The sequence below is a fragment of the Artemia sp. Qi Xiang Cuo genome, chromosome 16, assembly GCF_049724085.1.
Source record: "Artemia sp. Qi Xiang Cuo chromosome 16, ASM4972408v1, whole genome shotgun sequence".
Lineage (NCBI taxonomy): Eukaryota > Metazoa > Arthropoda > Branchiopoda > Anostraca > Artemiidae > Artemia > Artemia sp. Qi Xiang Cuo.
Window position 1 is genome coordinate 55,140,823 of NC_142809.1, and position 15,473 is coordinate 55,156,295.

The window sequence follows — 15,473 nt, forward strand, 5'->3', positions numbered from 1 at the left end:
TTTGTTTCACCAGATTTTATTGTTTTTAGAAGAAAGCCACTTCAAATTCTGGGACTGCTAGAAAAAGTAAATTAGCATTAGGGACTACACCTGGAAAAAGGCATGATGAGGAAAGTCTTTACCAAACTTAAAATAACAGTTCTCAACCTTACAACTTCTACCGTAAACATCGAAAGAGCTTTTCAGTTGAAAGAGCTTTCAAGTGAAACATCGACAGTTGTCGACAGGGGCGGATCTAGAGCCAAATATTGAGGGGGAAGGGAATGTCACAAGGGCACCAATAAATAAAATCTTGGGGGGGGGGGATGTAACAGGGGTGCCAATAATTGACCAAAGTGACGAATTTATTTATTAAAAAGAGTGAAAACAGGAAAAAAAAGGAATAAGGGCGCGAGAAAAAAATATTGGGGGATCCGGGGTTCTTCCGGCCTCCTAAATCCGCCAGTGGTTGTTGACACCCAATAGCTTTAATCCTAAATATCAATTGCCCTTAATTTTTATCTATTTTTTAATGTCCTATGGTAGCACATTAGATTGATACCCTGTGTGGTAATACGAAGTCCAGGGTTCGATGCGGCTGCTGCAAGGATGAGTGACGGTTTACTATCTGTTCCTGTAAAGAAAATACCCAGCAAATGAAACGCCGGCAACAAAGCGTCAACGCCACATGTGCCATCAATGGGTCTAGCATTTATCCTTTTTATCCTTATTTTAAATGTTGTATAAAAAACCATTCGACCAAACCAGAAGAAACAATATAATAATGTTAGAATAATACATGAAAACTGCCTTACATGTTATAAAATACAAGGTGTATATTCAGGCAGGTGTTGTGATTTCCGATGCAGAAATACATGGCATATATACTTTAAGTGATTGAAAAGTTTTTTATATTTGCAGAGTACTACTTTTGCGAAGCCAGGCAAATTCCTTGTTAGACCTCTAAAATTTTCATCTTTATTCAACTATTTTGTGTTTTTCTGTCATAGGTTTTTAAGAGTTTTATTACTTTAGTTTTTGATTTTCAAAAAAAAAATTAGCTTTCACACACGTTAAACAGAGAAAAAATTATCTCACAGTTATGCCTTATGTCTTTACGGTATATTGGAATCCTATCAGACCCAGAGGAAGTCCAAACCATGCTCGATGATATGGTTACTTGGGCAAATCGCATTGCCTTGAAAGTCAGTACAGGGAATACCAAATTTATGGCAATAAATCACACTGATCCTCTTTCGCTAACTCTAAATCAAGTGCAGTTGGATCAGGTTGACAGATTCCCATACCTTGGCTACCAGCTTTGTAGGCTACTAATGGATCTTCAGAAGCAAATATTCAACAGTGATTACAGAAAGCACAGATGGTCTTTGCTTCCCTCAGAAAATCATTGTGGAACTGGCGTGAAATTTGGTTTTGGTTCGAACAATCCTTCTTTGTGGATAAGAAACATGGTCTGTCCAGCGACTACAAAAATGCACTGACGGTGTTTGAGCATACCTGTCTGCGTAGCATCCTCAGGATACACCTGAGTGATCGCATATCAGACGTGGATATACGACGAATGTGTGGTATCAAGAGACACGTTGCCATCAAGATCAAGGAGTGTCGACTGAAATGGTTGGGTTATGTCTTGCGGAGACCACCAGTGTACTTGCCTCGCCAAATCCATCTAGCTGAGCCCCTCAGCTCATGGAAGAGATGGCAAGGAGGACAGATAAAAAACTGGTGGAACATGGTTAGATCACATCTTGAACCTAATGGGGGATTCGGAATGTTCGGTCACAGATGAACGCCAAGGCTCCCCCTTGCAAAACATCTGGCAGCAGACCGCATTACATGGTTCAAACAGCTCTCGAAGATCCTTGATGTCGGGGAAGATGGAAACGCCTGATTCCCGCAAGAAGTATGATTCCCGTAAGTATGTCTTTATGGTCATTCCTTATAGTTATTATGGGTTTTTATATTTCTTAACATTGGACGTGATCGTGTCTTACTAGGTTGCTAGCTACCGCTGCGACCCGGATAAGAATGATTTCGTAACATGAATGTTCGGAGATAGTCGTTACAACCGCTATGACAGGGGCTCACATAGACGATTAGAGCGAAGTGTAAAAACAAGAAAAACAATCTGGTCAGTTGGCTAGAAAACATCATTAGAAAACACGTCTACCAAGGACATCAAATTGAGTCACTTTTTGTTCCCTGGACTTATCTTAGGTCTATTCATACTTGAAAACCGCAGCTTATTTAACGTTTATTTTTTCTTTTTCAAAGTTATGGTGTTTTAGGGCAGTGCTGCCAGTGTTGCCACGTTGAACTGTAAAAGTAAATTAGAAAAACTTATTGTTTAAATTTGAAAACGATGCTCGTCTACTGAATTTGCTCTTTACTGAGAACGAATTATATTACAAATATTTTCTTTTGGACTTACTACATTAAAAAAAAAAGAAATAGAGGAAATATAATCTTGAATTGCTGAGCTTTCAGCAATTAATATCATTGTATATCATATATTCAATTTAATTTTATTAGTTCTTTCCAAGGGCTGTTCAGGACACACAGAGTATTCAGTAAAACACAAATGACGCAGTAGGCTTTAAACTTTAGTTAGGGTTAGGGGAGAAGGAAGGGGGTAGGTGCCGAGCTTTTGTTTTTAGTGATTTTTGTTCGTTTTAAGCTTGGTTTGAATATTCAATTTAAGTTTTACTCGTTTTAAGATTTATTTATTCATTTATATTAGTACCTTTTGTATGTTCATTTGCTATGATTGTTTATTTATTCTCTGTTTGTTTTGGGTTTCATTAATTGTTTAATAGCAATATCTGGTCGTTTTCAATTTCAATTATTATAGGAAATTCTTCTGTTCGTCTTAATTTTAATTAAATAAAATAAAAGGGCTGTCAAGTGAAATTGAGGAGCAACATTAAAAATTAAAAGGAACAGAAATGATTACGTATATGAAGGGAGTTGCGTCCTCCTCAACACCTCGCTCTTTACGCTAAATGTTTTTAGCAATTTTGAAAAAAGCTTCTTATTGTTCCAATTAAACGAACATAGTGTTTCAGAAGTCGTTCTTAAAGAATTGGGACAAAATTAAACTTTAGCGTAAAGAGCGAGGTGTTGAGAATCATGGGGGTGTTTTCCTTTTTTTTTCAAAAATAAGGCAGTTTTTCACAGGCTCTTAACCTTTGATGGGTAATACTAAACTTAATTAAACTTATATATTTGAAATCAGCATAAAAATGCAATTCTTTTGATGTATCTATTGGTATGAAAATTCTGTTTTTTAGAGTTTCGGTTACTATTGAGCCGGGTATTCCTTACTTACAGTTTCGTTACTGTTTGAAAATAGCTCTTCACTTTTCATTGAAAAACTTCTTTTCGGATTTTTTTTTATAATTAATTTAAAGAAATACACACTCACCGTTTATTACTTTTATAGTGATTTCGAAAAAAAAAACAAAAAAAAAAAAATCAAAAGATGGCACCGAAAGAAGGGCGAGCTTCGAGAAATTATTTCTAAGGACCTCTCTTATACTACATTGCATTACTATTTATTTATGATCAAAACGATGAAAAAATTTTGATGGTCACTATCTGATTATTTTCCCCGGGGTGTAGTGGGGGGAAGGGGAGGGGCAAGGGGGCAGTTGCCTCCCCCCAACAAATTGACGAAAACCTTTTTATGTAGCCCATGCCCCTTGCATATCCTGAAATGGACCCTTCTTGCCCCCCCCCAAATAAACATGCTGGCTATATGCCCCTGTATTCTACCCATTTCCAATGCAGTACTTTTATTTTATTTTAATTAAATCTAAATATCATCAAAAGGCTAAAATAAAATTTCGAAAAGAACTATCATTCTCTTCCAAATAAAAAATATAAAAGATACATTTCCACTTCTTGTATATTTGAATTTCCTAGAAAGAGAGCGGGGAGAGGCTAATGCCTGACCTAAAAAAAACAAAGTATTTCTAGAGGTAATTTCCAGAAAAGTACGATTTTTTCAAAACGATAAAAACACAACGTTTTGTGTATTGTGTCTTCCAGAAAGGTTTGACACGCCCCCTCCCTAAGCACCGATGAACAGAAGAACAAATAATTGGCTCTGAATTTATACTTTTTTGCCTTCCCTTACAGCAATACTTATTTCCGAATAAATTACAAAAACAAGAGGGTATCTTTGACTTCAGATCTTAGGCGGCAGATAAGAACACGAAAAGAATAACAGGCACTTTTAATACATTTCGTCCCAAGGGGTTGTGCGCTATCAACTGGATGTGCATACTTTCCTCTGCCTTCCATACATCCCTTTGACAGCGCGCCAAATGTGCCTCTGAGATTCCTCCTGGGTTGCCAAATGGACATCTAAATTTGTATCTGTGCATTAATTTTGTCTCCACAATTCCAGAGTAAGCTGAATGACTTAGCGTGTAGCCCCCTGGTTCAAATCCCGGTAGCAATAATTCTCCTTTAAGTAAATGAAAAACTTGATTTTCCAGACACAATTGACCGGCGCCACCGAGGTTTCAGCAAACTCCAACCATTAATGTTCTTTAATTTTTAGATTTGTAATTCTTTTTCTTTCTTTTGAAATAAATAATAAAAATTGAAAAAATGATCCAAAGAAATCTATAATTTTTGGATTCACAAAATCTACAATTTGAGATAGGATTGGGAGGCACTTGGGTTTGAACTAAATATACTAGAAGAGTCTTTTTTTCTGACGTAAGTTCTTATTTATTTTTGATTTAAATATGAAAGATATTTAATTTTCCGATTTATCATTTTTTATTTCGTTCGCAATAGAAAGTGAAGTTCCGAAAACTATCCCTCAAAATCTACAATTTCAGAGGGGGATAAACCGTTGTCTGTCATTTGTGAAAAATTGTGTTAGGATCACTTCCACACGATCAGTTCGTCAAACGCCTCCGAGCGCAGTAGCGTCGAGGAGGGTCAAGTGGGTCTCTAAAATCGCTAGGCTCACTATTATTGGTCAAAACATGTTAGGCTCACAATCATATGGCCAGTCTATACGAAATCTCTACGCAGAATAGTTAGGAGGAGGATCAAGGGGTTGTTCAGAATACAAGTGGAATGAACTATCTAAGGATTAACTGATGCTATTACTTATCTAAACACATCACTCGATTTAAACATGTAAATGAGCAATGATTAAATGCATATATCTGTAATTTTTTTCTTAGAAACGGTACCATAGTTTTTACCTGAAAATTGGCATACTACCGTTTTTTTCTATGATAGAAACGATCACCACTTGGAAAATTCATTTCTCCCCCAGCTCCCCTTAATATTTTTCATAAATCGTCTGCTGACTGAAATTAGAGACCTATGAAGGTTGAAAAGCTTGAGCATAAGTAGGAGCAGTTTCAAAACACAATTTTTTGTTGACAAATCAGTTGAGGACAATTTTTTAGAGAAAGGCATTCCCATTCGAGAGTTGTGGAGTGAGTCTCAGATTCTTAATTGTTTCGTATTAAATGCTATGCATTGCGGCAGAAATATTACGATAATAATGTGAAAAACGATTTCGATAGGTTACAACTTTGGGAAAATTATTACGTTTTTTGGGAAAAATTTATTTTGGAAAATATTGTTCTTACGAATGATGTCACAAATACCCCAGATGTATAGTACCCTGGTGTTTTTACTATCTACGGAGAATAAAAAAAAATATATAAAAAAAAATGGTTTGGGAAAGAGGAATTTGTAAAATGGATGACCAACCTTGGCTCGGTAATTATTTTTAGTTGGTAAGACTGTCTGCAGTAATATTATTGCTCGTTTTCCTCTATAGAAAATGATCTATATAGGTTACAGCTTTGGGAAAATTGGCTTATGGCCTTAAATAATTCAGGAAAAATACTTTTCATATGAATGACGTCACGAATACTCAGACCTTCATTACCATAATGGTTCTACTTTCTGCAGCGAAAAAAATTCAATAAAATTCAAGCTGTTTTGCGAAAGAGATAAAAAAAAATTCACCGAGCGGAGCTCAGTCCCCTGGTGCTGAAAATTAAACCGACACCCAGACGGAAACCAACACGACATACTCAGGTTAAGCTTTTGTGAATGATACTTAAGGATTGAGGAGTGGAACAATTTCACAAAAATCAACCACGAATTAGAGTAAGTTATACCCTGTGAACTAACATTATGAAATTCCTTGTTTAAGTAGCCATTCCAATAACTATATGAACGTTTTCACTGACAATTTGATATTTCTATGATTATTCTCACAAGTTCTTAAATTTTTCACATAGGCTAATTCACCTATTTTGATGATAAAATTTTCAATGATAATCATGATATTTCTGTGGTTAGTCCTGTGGTTTTCTTATTTTTGCCATATATTTTTCCATTCCCCTCCTCTTATCAAAGGGATTGTAACGTTTTCAAAACCATCTTGTGATTTCTGCAATTGTTCCTATAATTTCTTCATCTTTTCCTTTTCCTTCTATAATTTTTTCATTTTTTCCTTTTCCTTTTATAATTTATTCATCTTTTCCTTTTCCTGCAATTGATCGCCTTTTTCTATGGTAATTCAATAATAAATAAAACGTTTTCAATGATAACATTGAGATTTCTACGATTTTCTTTAAAATTTTTATATTTCCACACAGTTCTTTTATTTTTGGTAGGGTTTTGGTCGGAGCTGCCCTTTTCAATGACAACTAGAACGTAATAGTTTGCCCTGCTTTCATCCAGATATTCACACGTTGAATTAAAACATTTTTTTATGGGAATTTTGCATCTGAAACATCCAGCCCAGATTTTACTCGGACTCAACGATCCGGAAAAGCCCCAATATAAAAAAAAATGTCGATAAAAATGGAACTACGCATGGCTACAGCGCCAATATTATATGCTGTGGGTAATTTGGGAGTTGGGCCAAGTTCAGTTTTCAAGTGTAATTTTGACGATTGACCATTCAGAGTGAAGATTGGATACAATATTTTGGGAAGTAATTTCAAAATTCTGTTTTATCGATGCCCGAACCAGATTCAGATCAGTTTCAGATGTTAAAATTAGGAAAATGACCAACAAGCTTCTATTAAAAATACCATCCGCCAACGTCAATCGCAATATCTAATCAATGTCTGAAAAATGGGGACATTAGAACTCTCAAGACAATATTCAAGTGTCAGACTATAGGATCGAGGAGAAGTGGCCGTCGCAAGAACTCCTACATCACACATACAAGTTAGCTCTCCGATCTCTTAACAAGTTCCTGCAAACCGAGTGGGAAGACGTGCTGGCAGCAGCAGGGTACCAGAGTAACTAGAGATTCCTTGTCGATGCTCTAGGCACCTGTGAAGGCGCATGAGAATCTAAGGTCTATGGCAAGGAGCCACACTAGGTGAATTGTTGGTCTGAAGGACTCTGCCAACTCCTCGACCCCTCACTTTTTACACTGAAGTTTGACTCTTTGTCCGAATTCTCTATGAACGACTGCTAAAACATAATTGGATTGGAATAACAAGCTTTTAAAGCGCTGAAAAACTTTAGTGTAACGAGCGAGGGGTTTCAGGAGGGAGCAGCTCTGCTCATACACGGACTAGTTTATATTCGTTTAATATTTAATGTGTCTCCTTACTTTCACTCCAAAAAAAAAACAAATTTTCAAATTTAATTCTCACGATAGCAAAACAGCTTTTCTGTTTAGGCACGTATAAAAAAAATACATTTAAAAGAAAGACATTACGAAAAGGAGAAGCGCAGACAGGAATAAAAGAAACACGAAAAAAATAATGAGTAAAAAATAAATAAAGATTCTCCAGAGCCATTGCTGATGCAGAGGGCATCGAATCGACGTTTCAGGTGCTGCTTCTTTTTACAGGGACAAGTAGCAATCTTGTCGCCCAACCTTGCTGCGGCGGGGATCGAACCCTGGGCCTCGTATTGACAAGCAGAGCCTCAATCCACTCTACTACAATAGGGTAACAAGATAAGAAGTAAGTTAAAAATCATGACTTACCCCTGCAATCCATAACGATCAAAAACCATCTCTGCAGGCATGGTGGTAGGAAGCAATAGGTCGGGGTGGGAGTCAAAGTGTACCATGGTCAAATTAAACAAGGGAAGTCGTTTTCCACCAAACCAACTATGAAGATGGCCAACAATCTGTGGATACACATTGGTTCAAAACGGTCATAAGGATGAACGTACCTTAAGTAGCCTTAAATGCTAAAGCTATGTAAAATATGGGAAAACATTGACACTTAAGGGCTGTACAGAAGTAGCTTTTTCCTTCCTGCATATATTAAATATGGTTATATTTTAGAGAGCTTTTCTTCCAAGATTAATACTTAAATTGGGCGTTTTTATGCAGTCTTATTCAAGATTATTTTTACGAAATTATTCTTATTTTCCTATTTCGAAATTATTCTTATTTCTCTAAATTATTATTTCTAAATTATTTTCCTATTTTCTCGAAAACTTTGAATGTTTCCAATGCAGCATTTGTTAAATTAGATACAGTAAAAATTTAAGCTCATGCAATCTCACTAAACATCCTACTTGACGGCTTGTCCAAAAGAATTTTCATAGTTGAGGGTCCATGACTCCATGTGCAACAAATTTAAACTATTTGCCAGGAATACACTGGCTTTTCTGGATAAAAAATCCAGCAAATCGTTTGCAATCCTACACTTTTAAAAAGTAGGAAGAAAACAGTACGTCCGTCCAAGACGTAGTCCAAGACGTCCTTCCATGACGTAAACAGTACCAGACGTAGTTTGAAAACACACGTCTTGTATAAAGACCATATTTGATTTTTCACCAAGCAAATATCGTCGCTGGTACTCAAAAAGGTCTTATCTGATGTTTTTAAACTATTGAGATAATTGTCAAAAAATTGTTTGCAAAATCAATTCCCGAAGGGAGGGTTAGTGGAGCAATGTAGATTAAAAGGACCAAAGTGTGGTTGAACAGAGTTTGCCCTACTGATCTTCCCTTCGAAAACAGATGAGCAAAGGGTTCAGGCAAATTATCTCAGATGCGTGGAAATGTTCTTAAAATATACATTTTATCTATTTAATTTCCTTTTCTGAAATTCAATGTTAAAAATAATTGTTATTCTACAAATTTTGTGGAACCTCCTTTCTTTAGCACTATGCTAAGGTCAGAGAAATAATATCTGCTTGAAGACTGAACTATATATTTCTTGAAATGTCAAACTTATTGCCACTTTAAATAATGATGCATCATTAATGGTATACCTACGCATGAGTGCCGTCAGGAAATTTTCCACTGGGGGAGGAGGGAAGTGGGGGCAAATACTTCCAGATTTATTTTTACCAAGACTTAAATGAGAATACTTCTCAATCCCCATATTTTTATAGACTACTTTTATGTCATCTTATTTCCCTCGAGGTGGGGAGGGGGGCAATAGCTCCCTCCAACCCCATTCCTGTATCGAGAGGCCATTGTTGCACCTTGTAACAGCATAGTGGATAAAGTTAAGTCTTGAAATTCGAGGTATTCTGGCTTGGTCCTGTCTGTGCAAGAGATAAAAGATTGTTTTCCAAATGTTATAAATAGTCACTAGTATATTTTACAGATTAAAGTCGCTTTTTGACTACAAAGGCCTCTACATCGGCCCAGCAGCAGCTGAGATAGGACCATAGGGACAATATTGCCAAGCATAGAGCGATTCACTGCGCTATCACACGCTGTGAATATAGTTCTTTCACTATATTTAGATTTCGGGATACCTCAATTTCCTCCAAAAAAAAAATTGGTTTCTCCAAAATCTCCCGGAGAATTGGTAATCGTAAATACACAGAGTTTAAGAGATAAAAAATCGATATAATTTAAATAAAAAGTGGAAAAAAACTTTAAATAATAAAAATCCGAATATTTTGACTCCACGTCCGGGAGCCTTTGTCAACGTGAAAAAAAAGTAAGTCAAATTGTAATAAGCACAAATCCTGACTGAAAAAAAAACCCGACTGGAAGGTCTGGCTACCTTTTAGTACCTTCGTTTTGTGTTTTTAAAGATCATTTAGTGACCGAAGTGATTTAAACACTTTCTAAAACTTGCTTCTGTCAATGTCCTTTAAAGGCCAAGTTAATACTGCTCACTTGAGGCCATGAACATTGACTTTGATTTACAGTTTTCATACAATATATTAGATGGCAGTGGAAAAATTTCACTTGATGTTTTGCAGACAAACGGCCAAATCAATCAACGAATCAAAAACCCACTTTTCCATGCTGTCCTGAAAAAGCAGTTATCTTGCTTTTTCATTGGGTGATCAGCTTCCGCTATGTCCGTAAAACATGAAACAAAAACACGACCTTAAGCCAATCTCAACCAGGCTCTTTCCAAAAACTACATACATGCACTTCCTGAAACTATCAGCCATCAGCGTTTCATTTCAGGGTACCAGTTTAGCGTCTCCTTCCCCCTCAGAAAGATACACTATAACAAAAAATTATTAATTCATTACATTTAATTTTTTTTTCACTTTTCGGGTTTTCAGTTTTACTTCCAGTTTTACTGCAGTCCAGTCCCTTCCCAAAGTCTGGATTTAGTCCTACACTATGCTCAAAAGTTGGCTAATTTGTTTTTGTTTGTGTAATTTTTTAATTTATTTCTCATCAACAGTTGGTTCGTAGTGCCAGTTTGAAAAAAAAAACAAAAAACAAGCCAGCAAACTTTGGTATAGAGCCTAGGGATATGTCAAGGCGCTATTCCTGAGTCGGGACGGGGGGATGGGTTATAACAGGCCTTGCAGTTAAACTGGATGAAACTTTCAAAATTCGATGAATAGAAGAACTTTCTGAGTCTGACGAAGTAAGGGTACTTGTGTATTATACTAACCACACTGTTGTCCTTGATCTGTTCTCTTTTTGCACTCCGAGATAATCAGCTTAGCCTGAGGGAGATAAACTACTATGCAGGCATATTTTAATTAAATATTTAATATATAGTTGTTAGGTATTTAATATAGGCTATTGCTTTCTGGGTGGCCTGCTTTCCATAATTCTATGTTGTAGTTTCCATAATTTTATTACTAAAGCATTATATTTTCATAAGATTTTGGTACATTTCATTATGATTAACCTAACTTCACTTCTTGAGTGTGATTGGTACAATACACAAGTACCAAAGTAAAAATTTTGTTTATAGTGTTTTGTTCTGAGGGGATTGGGGATAAACTAGACTAGTAACATCTTCAGCACTGTTGTGGAAAATGTAACGTCGGTCATTTTTCCTCCCCCAAACTGTACTTATTGTCAATTTCGACAATCGAAACTGACATTCTCTCACCCAATATTTACTGATAATGATCAAATGGAGACTTGCCTCACGTTCAGTATAGCCTCAGACAATTGACTTTTGTCACTGATAGCCAATGAAAGCCATCCTCTTTCAAAGGAAATGGTTTTTATTGGCTGTCAGTGATGAAAATCAATTGCGGTACTTACGTGTTCTTGAGCTGCAATGAAACCGGTTTTCGGTGTCCAATCGGAAATAATCAGCTTAGCCTCAGCGAGATAAAGGGTAACTATGCAGGTATATTTTAATCAAATGTTTAATATATAAAGTTAGTGAGGTTAGGTGTTTAATATAATGCGTTACATTTCTTTGGTGTGGTCGCTATGACACGCAAGTACCTCAATTGCATCAAACAATATATTTAACACAGGGTTGTACACACTACACACGTTAAAATCAGGGGCGTAATTTACTATGGGGGGGGGGGGCAACTGCCCCACCCAGACCTTGATTTGCCTGGATTATAATATGAAACATATTTAACGTAGGGTTGCATTTATAATTTGTGAGATTTGGTCAATAGTTTAGCGCCATCTAACAATTTGAATTTTACAAAGGTTGCACTAAAGTTCATACCTGGTCATGATCTTCAACAATAACAGCTGGTACAGACGTCTTTTTCGGCATAATTAGGTAATTAAACCTGAATAATCAATTAAATCTGTATATTTCACTAACAAGATTTCCTTCAACTTGAAACTCACTGCTGAATATAAAACACTGCACAAGATTTATAACTCCCCTTAAAAGAACAAGACAGACACTTCATATCTTCTAAAAAATATCTTGTTATTAAAGCTATTGATCATTCTTTATATATGAAATAAATAATACAAAAAATATCGGTTAATAAAATTATGCGAAAAAAAGTACGAAGTAGGTCGGAGAGAGTAGTAAATCCTCGAAAATTTATTAGAGATATTTTTCTTTTTTGCTTTATTAGCGACATCTAGGATGTCTTGCTAAATATATTAATGTAGTATACAATAATATCACTGAATATATAGGGAATGAATTGCTAAAAAATAATTTTATGAAATTTTTACAACTATTAAGGTATTTATAATATTCAAATTAAATATACAGAGAGTTTTATCAAATTGCATACTTTGTTTAATTTCTTTACGTTTAAATTTGTTTGCATCAGAAACTAATCTGAATTTAGCTGAAACTACTCCCAATTCCTTTAAAGGATATCTGTGGGATTTTAGCGGGTAAAATTTGAACTATGTTTTGAAATTTAGATTAAAACCGAAAAAATTGGACTTGATGAATCTTTAGTTTTGTTAGGATAGCCTTCTTTGCTAGGTAGAACATGTATATAGGCTACCAATTGATGCATCATTTTTGCTCTGTTTTCTCTTGCAAATCAAATTTAAAGCCCTTAAATGACCCTAAAGTGACACTAATTTCCTTACTTTTGGAAACCTCCCTGTCATGAGAGTGTTGTTAAATAGCCCACTTATACTAGGGTCTAGTTTATATCATCTCTAAGTTCAATGTGCTTCATTTTACCTCCCCTATCCTAATTTTCAACTAGCCTATAAAGCCTACTAAATGAATTTTTAATAGTGCAAATGTTTTCTTCATGCTGCTTGTCTACTGTTTGCTGTAGGCCTAATGGACAAAACAAGGCAACCTATTGTCAGTAGTCATGCTGAACATGATCTGGGTCTATTAGTTGATGAACAGCTAAAGTTTAGTTTGCATGTCCAGACTGTTGCAGCAAAGGCTAGTTAGACTCTTGATATATTTAAGAGAACTTTCAGTAGGCCTAGTTATTTACCCTCAGTTGTTTCAAAGCTGTAGCCTATAAAGGTTTAATTCAGCCTAAGCTAGAGTTTGGTATGTGCATTGGCCATTCCAATTAATAAATCTGACCAAAAAACTCTAGAAATCAGTTCAGACGCATGCAACTAAATATGTCCAATGTTTCTATAATGTTCACAGTAAAAATTTAGAATTCTGTCACCTGATAAGGAGACATGTTAAGAAAACAATTCTTACTCTAAAATATGTATAATGATCCTAGTTCTTATATTATCCAAGGGGAGAACCTTTATCATCAAGTCTTTCCCCTAAAAATCCTTCTTTTTCCAGCTTAAGAGAAAAAGTTTCCTAAAATCACCATGTTGAGATTCAATGCTTAAGTCTTTTGAAATTGCCGCCAAATAAGTTGTTTTATTCATAGCATTCATGCTGGTCTTTTTAATACTTTTTTTTTTAATTAACAGTGGTGCAAATACAAAATATTAATAGCAGTGTCGAAAATCAAAATATTGCTATAAATATACAAATACATATAGAGTATATACCCTCATCCCCCTAATGTGCAAATGTATAACAAAAATTGCATTGTGAACCTAAATGTAGCCAAATAAACTGAGCCCCAACCCCTAAATATATCCAAATCAGGTATATATTTCTACATCAGAGGGGTTGGGGTATATAGTCTGAAAGTATATGTATATTTACAGCAATATTATTATTTTTTAATGAGTTTTTTTTGTTAATGGCATGATTTCAAACATAATTCACAATTTCTATAATTTCAATATACCACTGCCTTTTCTTTAAACACATGCTATGTCACACGTGCTAAATGCTATCTATAAAACAACTTATTTGGCAGCAATTTATAGCAGCAATTTCAAAAGACTTAAGCATTGAATCTCAACGTGGTGATTTTAGGGAGCTTTTTCTCTTAAGCTGGAAAAAGAAGGATTTTTAGTGGAAAGACTTGATGATATAGGTTCTCCCCTTGGATAATATAAGAACTAGGATCATTATACATATTTTAAAGTAAGAATTGTTTTCTTAACATGTCTCCTTATCAGGTGACATAATTCTAAATTTATTACCACATTCCCTTCTCCTCCTAGCTTGAAGAATTGAATTTACCCTCACTGACTTGTTGCCAAAAGAGAAGAGATGTGATAATGGCATTCAAGCTGCTGAACCATAAAAAACTTATCCCAAATGTCTCTTCAAGGACAAGAGGACATTGCCATACCTTGAATTGCATGTCCAGCAAGATAAGGTGGTTATGAGTCTCCCATGGAACATCTTGCTAGTGGTGTGACATGACTATGGTTTGACATCCCAAAATAGCCTACACTTTGCATTGGCCCAGTCCTGGTCAACTCCTTTCTTAAGTGCATCTATGGTTTGGGACTGGATGGTGGCTTTGGAGAGGCTGTTCCAGTAATAGATAGCATATACAGAAAAGAAGTGCTGGTGCTCATGTTGATGGCAACAGAGGACTTGCAGCTTCTTTGTGTGACCTCTTGTTGTACTTGCAAGGGATGAGGAGAAAACTTGACTTAAGAGGTTGTTTTCTAGCAGTTTGCAAGGAGCAATTGCATCTCCTCTCATTCTTTAATAGATTAGGGTGGGGAGTTTGAGGGACACAAGGCATTCCTAATATGGCTTGTTCTACAAAGATGGTACAAGCTTTGTTGCTTACCTTTGGACACTCTCAAGTGCTTTAACATCCATTTTATAATGGGGAGATGCTAGGGTTATTCCAAATTCCAGGTGTGGATGTACAATAGCTTTGTAAAGCTTCTTGACCACACACAGCTTCCTGGTGGTAAACATTCGTTTTATGAGCCCTAGGGGTCGGTTTGATTTAGCAACTTGAGCTTGTGTGTGGCTATGGAGTTTGTCATTGACAATAACCCCCCAGTCCTTCTCCTCACTTACAGCTTCAAGTAGATTGTCTCCAATATGGTAAGGCTGTCTAGGATTGTCATTTTGACACATTGAACTACAAACCCCACTCAGCTTGCAATCACAAGCATATAGTGTCAGTGGGTTTTTCATGTGAATTTTACTGTGCCCTGTGGGACTCCACTAATGACAGGAATTTCATCAGAATAAACAGTTTTACTGGTGGAATCATAAACTGCTACCCTCTGAGTTCTTCCAGCAAGAAAGGCTTCAATCCAGGCAACTATATCCTCATGCACACTTTATGCTTCGATTTTCAGGAGAAGTTGATGCTGTGCTTTATCAAGGGCTTTTGCTTGATCAAGCAATATGATTTCCACCGGAAGGCTATCATCCAAGAGTATGATCAGAAAGTCATATGAAGTGAGGGACATCCCAAAAATCACTGCTACTGGCTCAGCAATTTGTTACCTTAAATCACACATGCTAG

The 15,473-nt window shown here is 35.9% G+C and overlaps 2 protein-coding genes across 2 annotated transcripts in view; one reads left to right on the plus strand and one right to left on the minus strand.

Moving 5' to 3' along the window:
* MESR6 (misexpression suppressor of ras 6) overlaps positions 1–12,111 on the minus strand; it is a 368,166-nt gene extending 356,055 nt beyond the window's left edge. Inside the window, exons 1-2 of the mRNA XM_089101988.1 lie at positions 11,888–12,111; positions 8,003–8,148 (exon numbers count right to left, since the gene is read on the minus strand). Of these exons, the coding sequence (XP_088958114.1) occupies positions 8,003–8,148; positions 11,888–11,938 (197 nt within the window). The 5' untranslated portion in view covers positions 11,939–12,111. The remainder of the gene's footprint in view (positions 1–8,002; positions 8,149–11,887) is intronic.
* A 324-nt stretch (positions 12,112–12,435) lies between these two features.
* LOC148943109 (eukaryotic translation initiation factor 2 subunit 1-like) overlaps positions 12,436–15,473 on the plus strand; it is a 43,548-nt gene continuing 40,510 nt past the window's right edge. The window contains exon 1 of the mRNA XM_089102653.1: positions 12,436–12,525. The gene's annotated coding sequence lies outside the window, so the exon portion shown is untranslated. The remainder of the gene's footprint in view (positions 12,526–15,473) is intronic.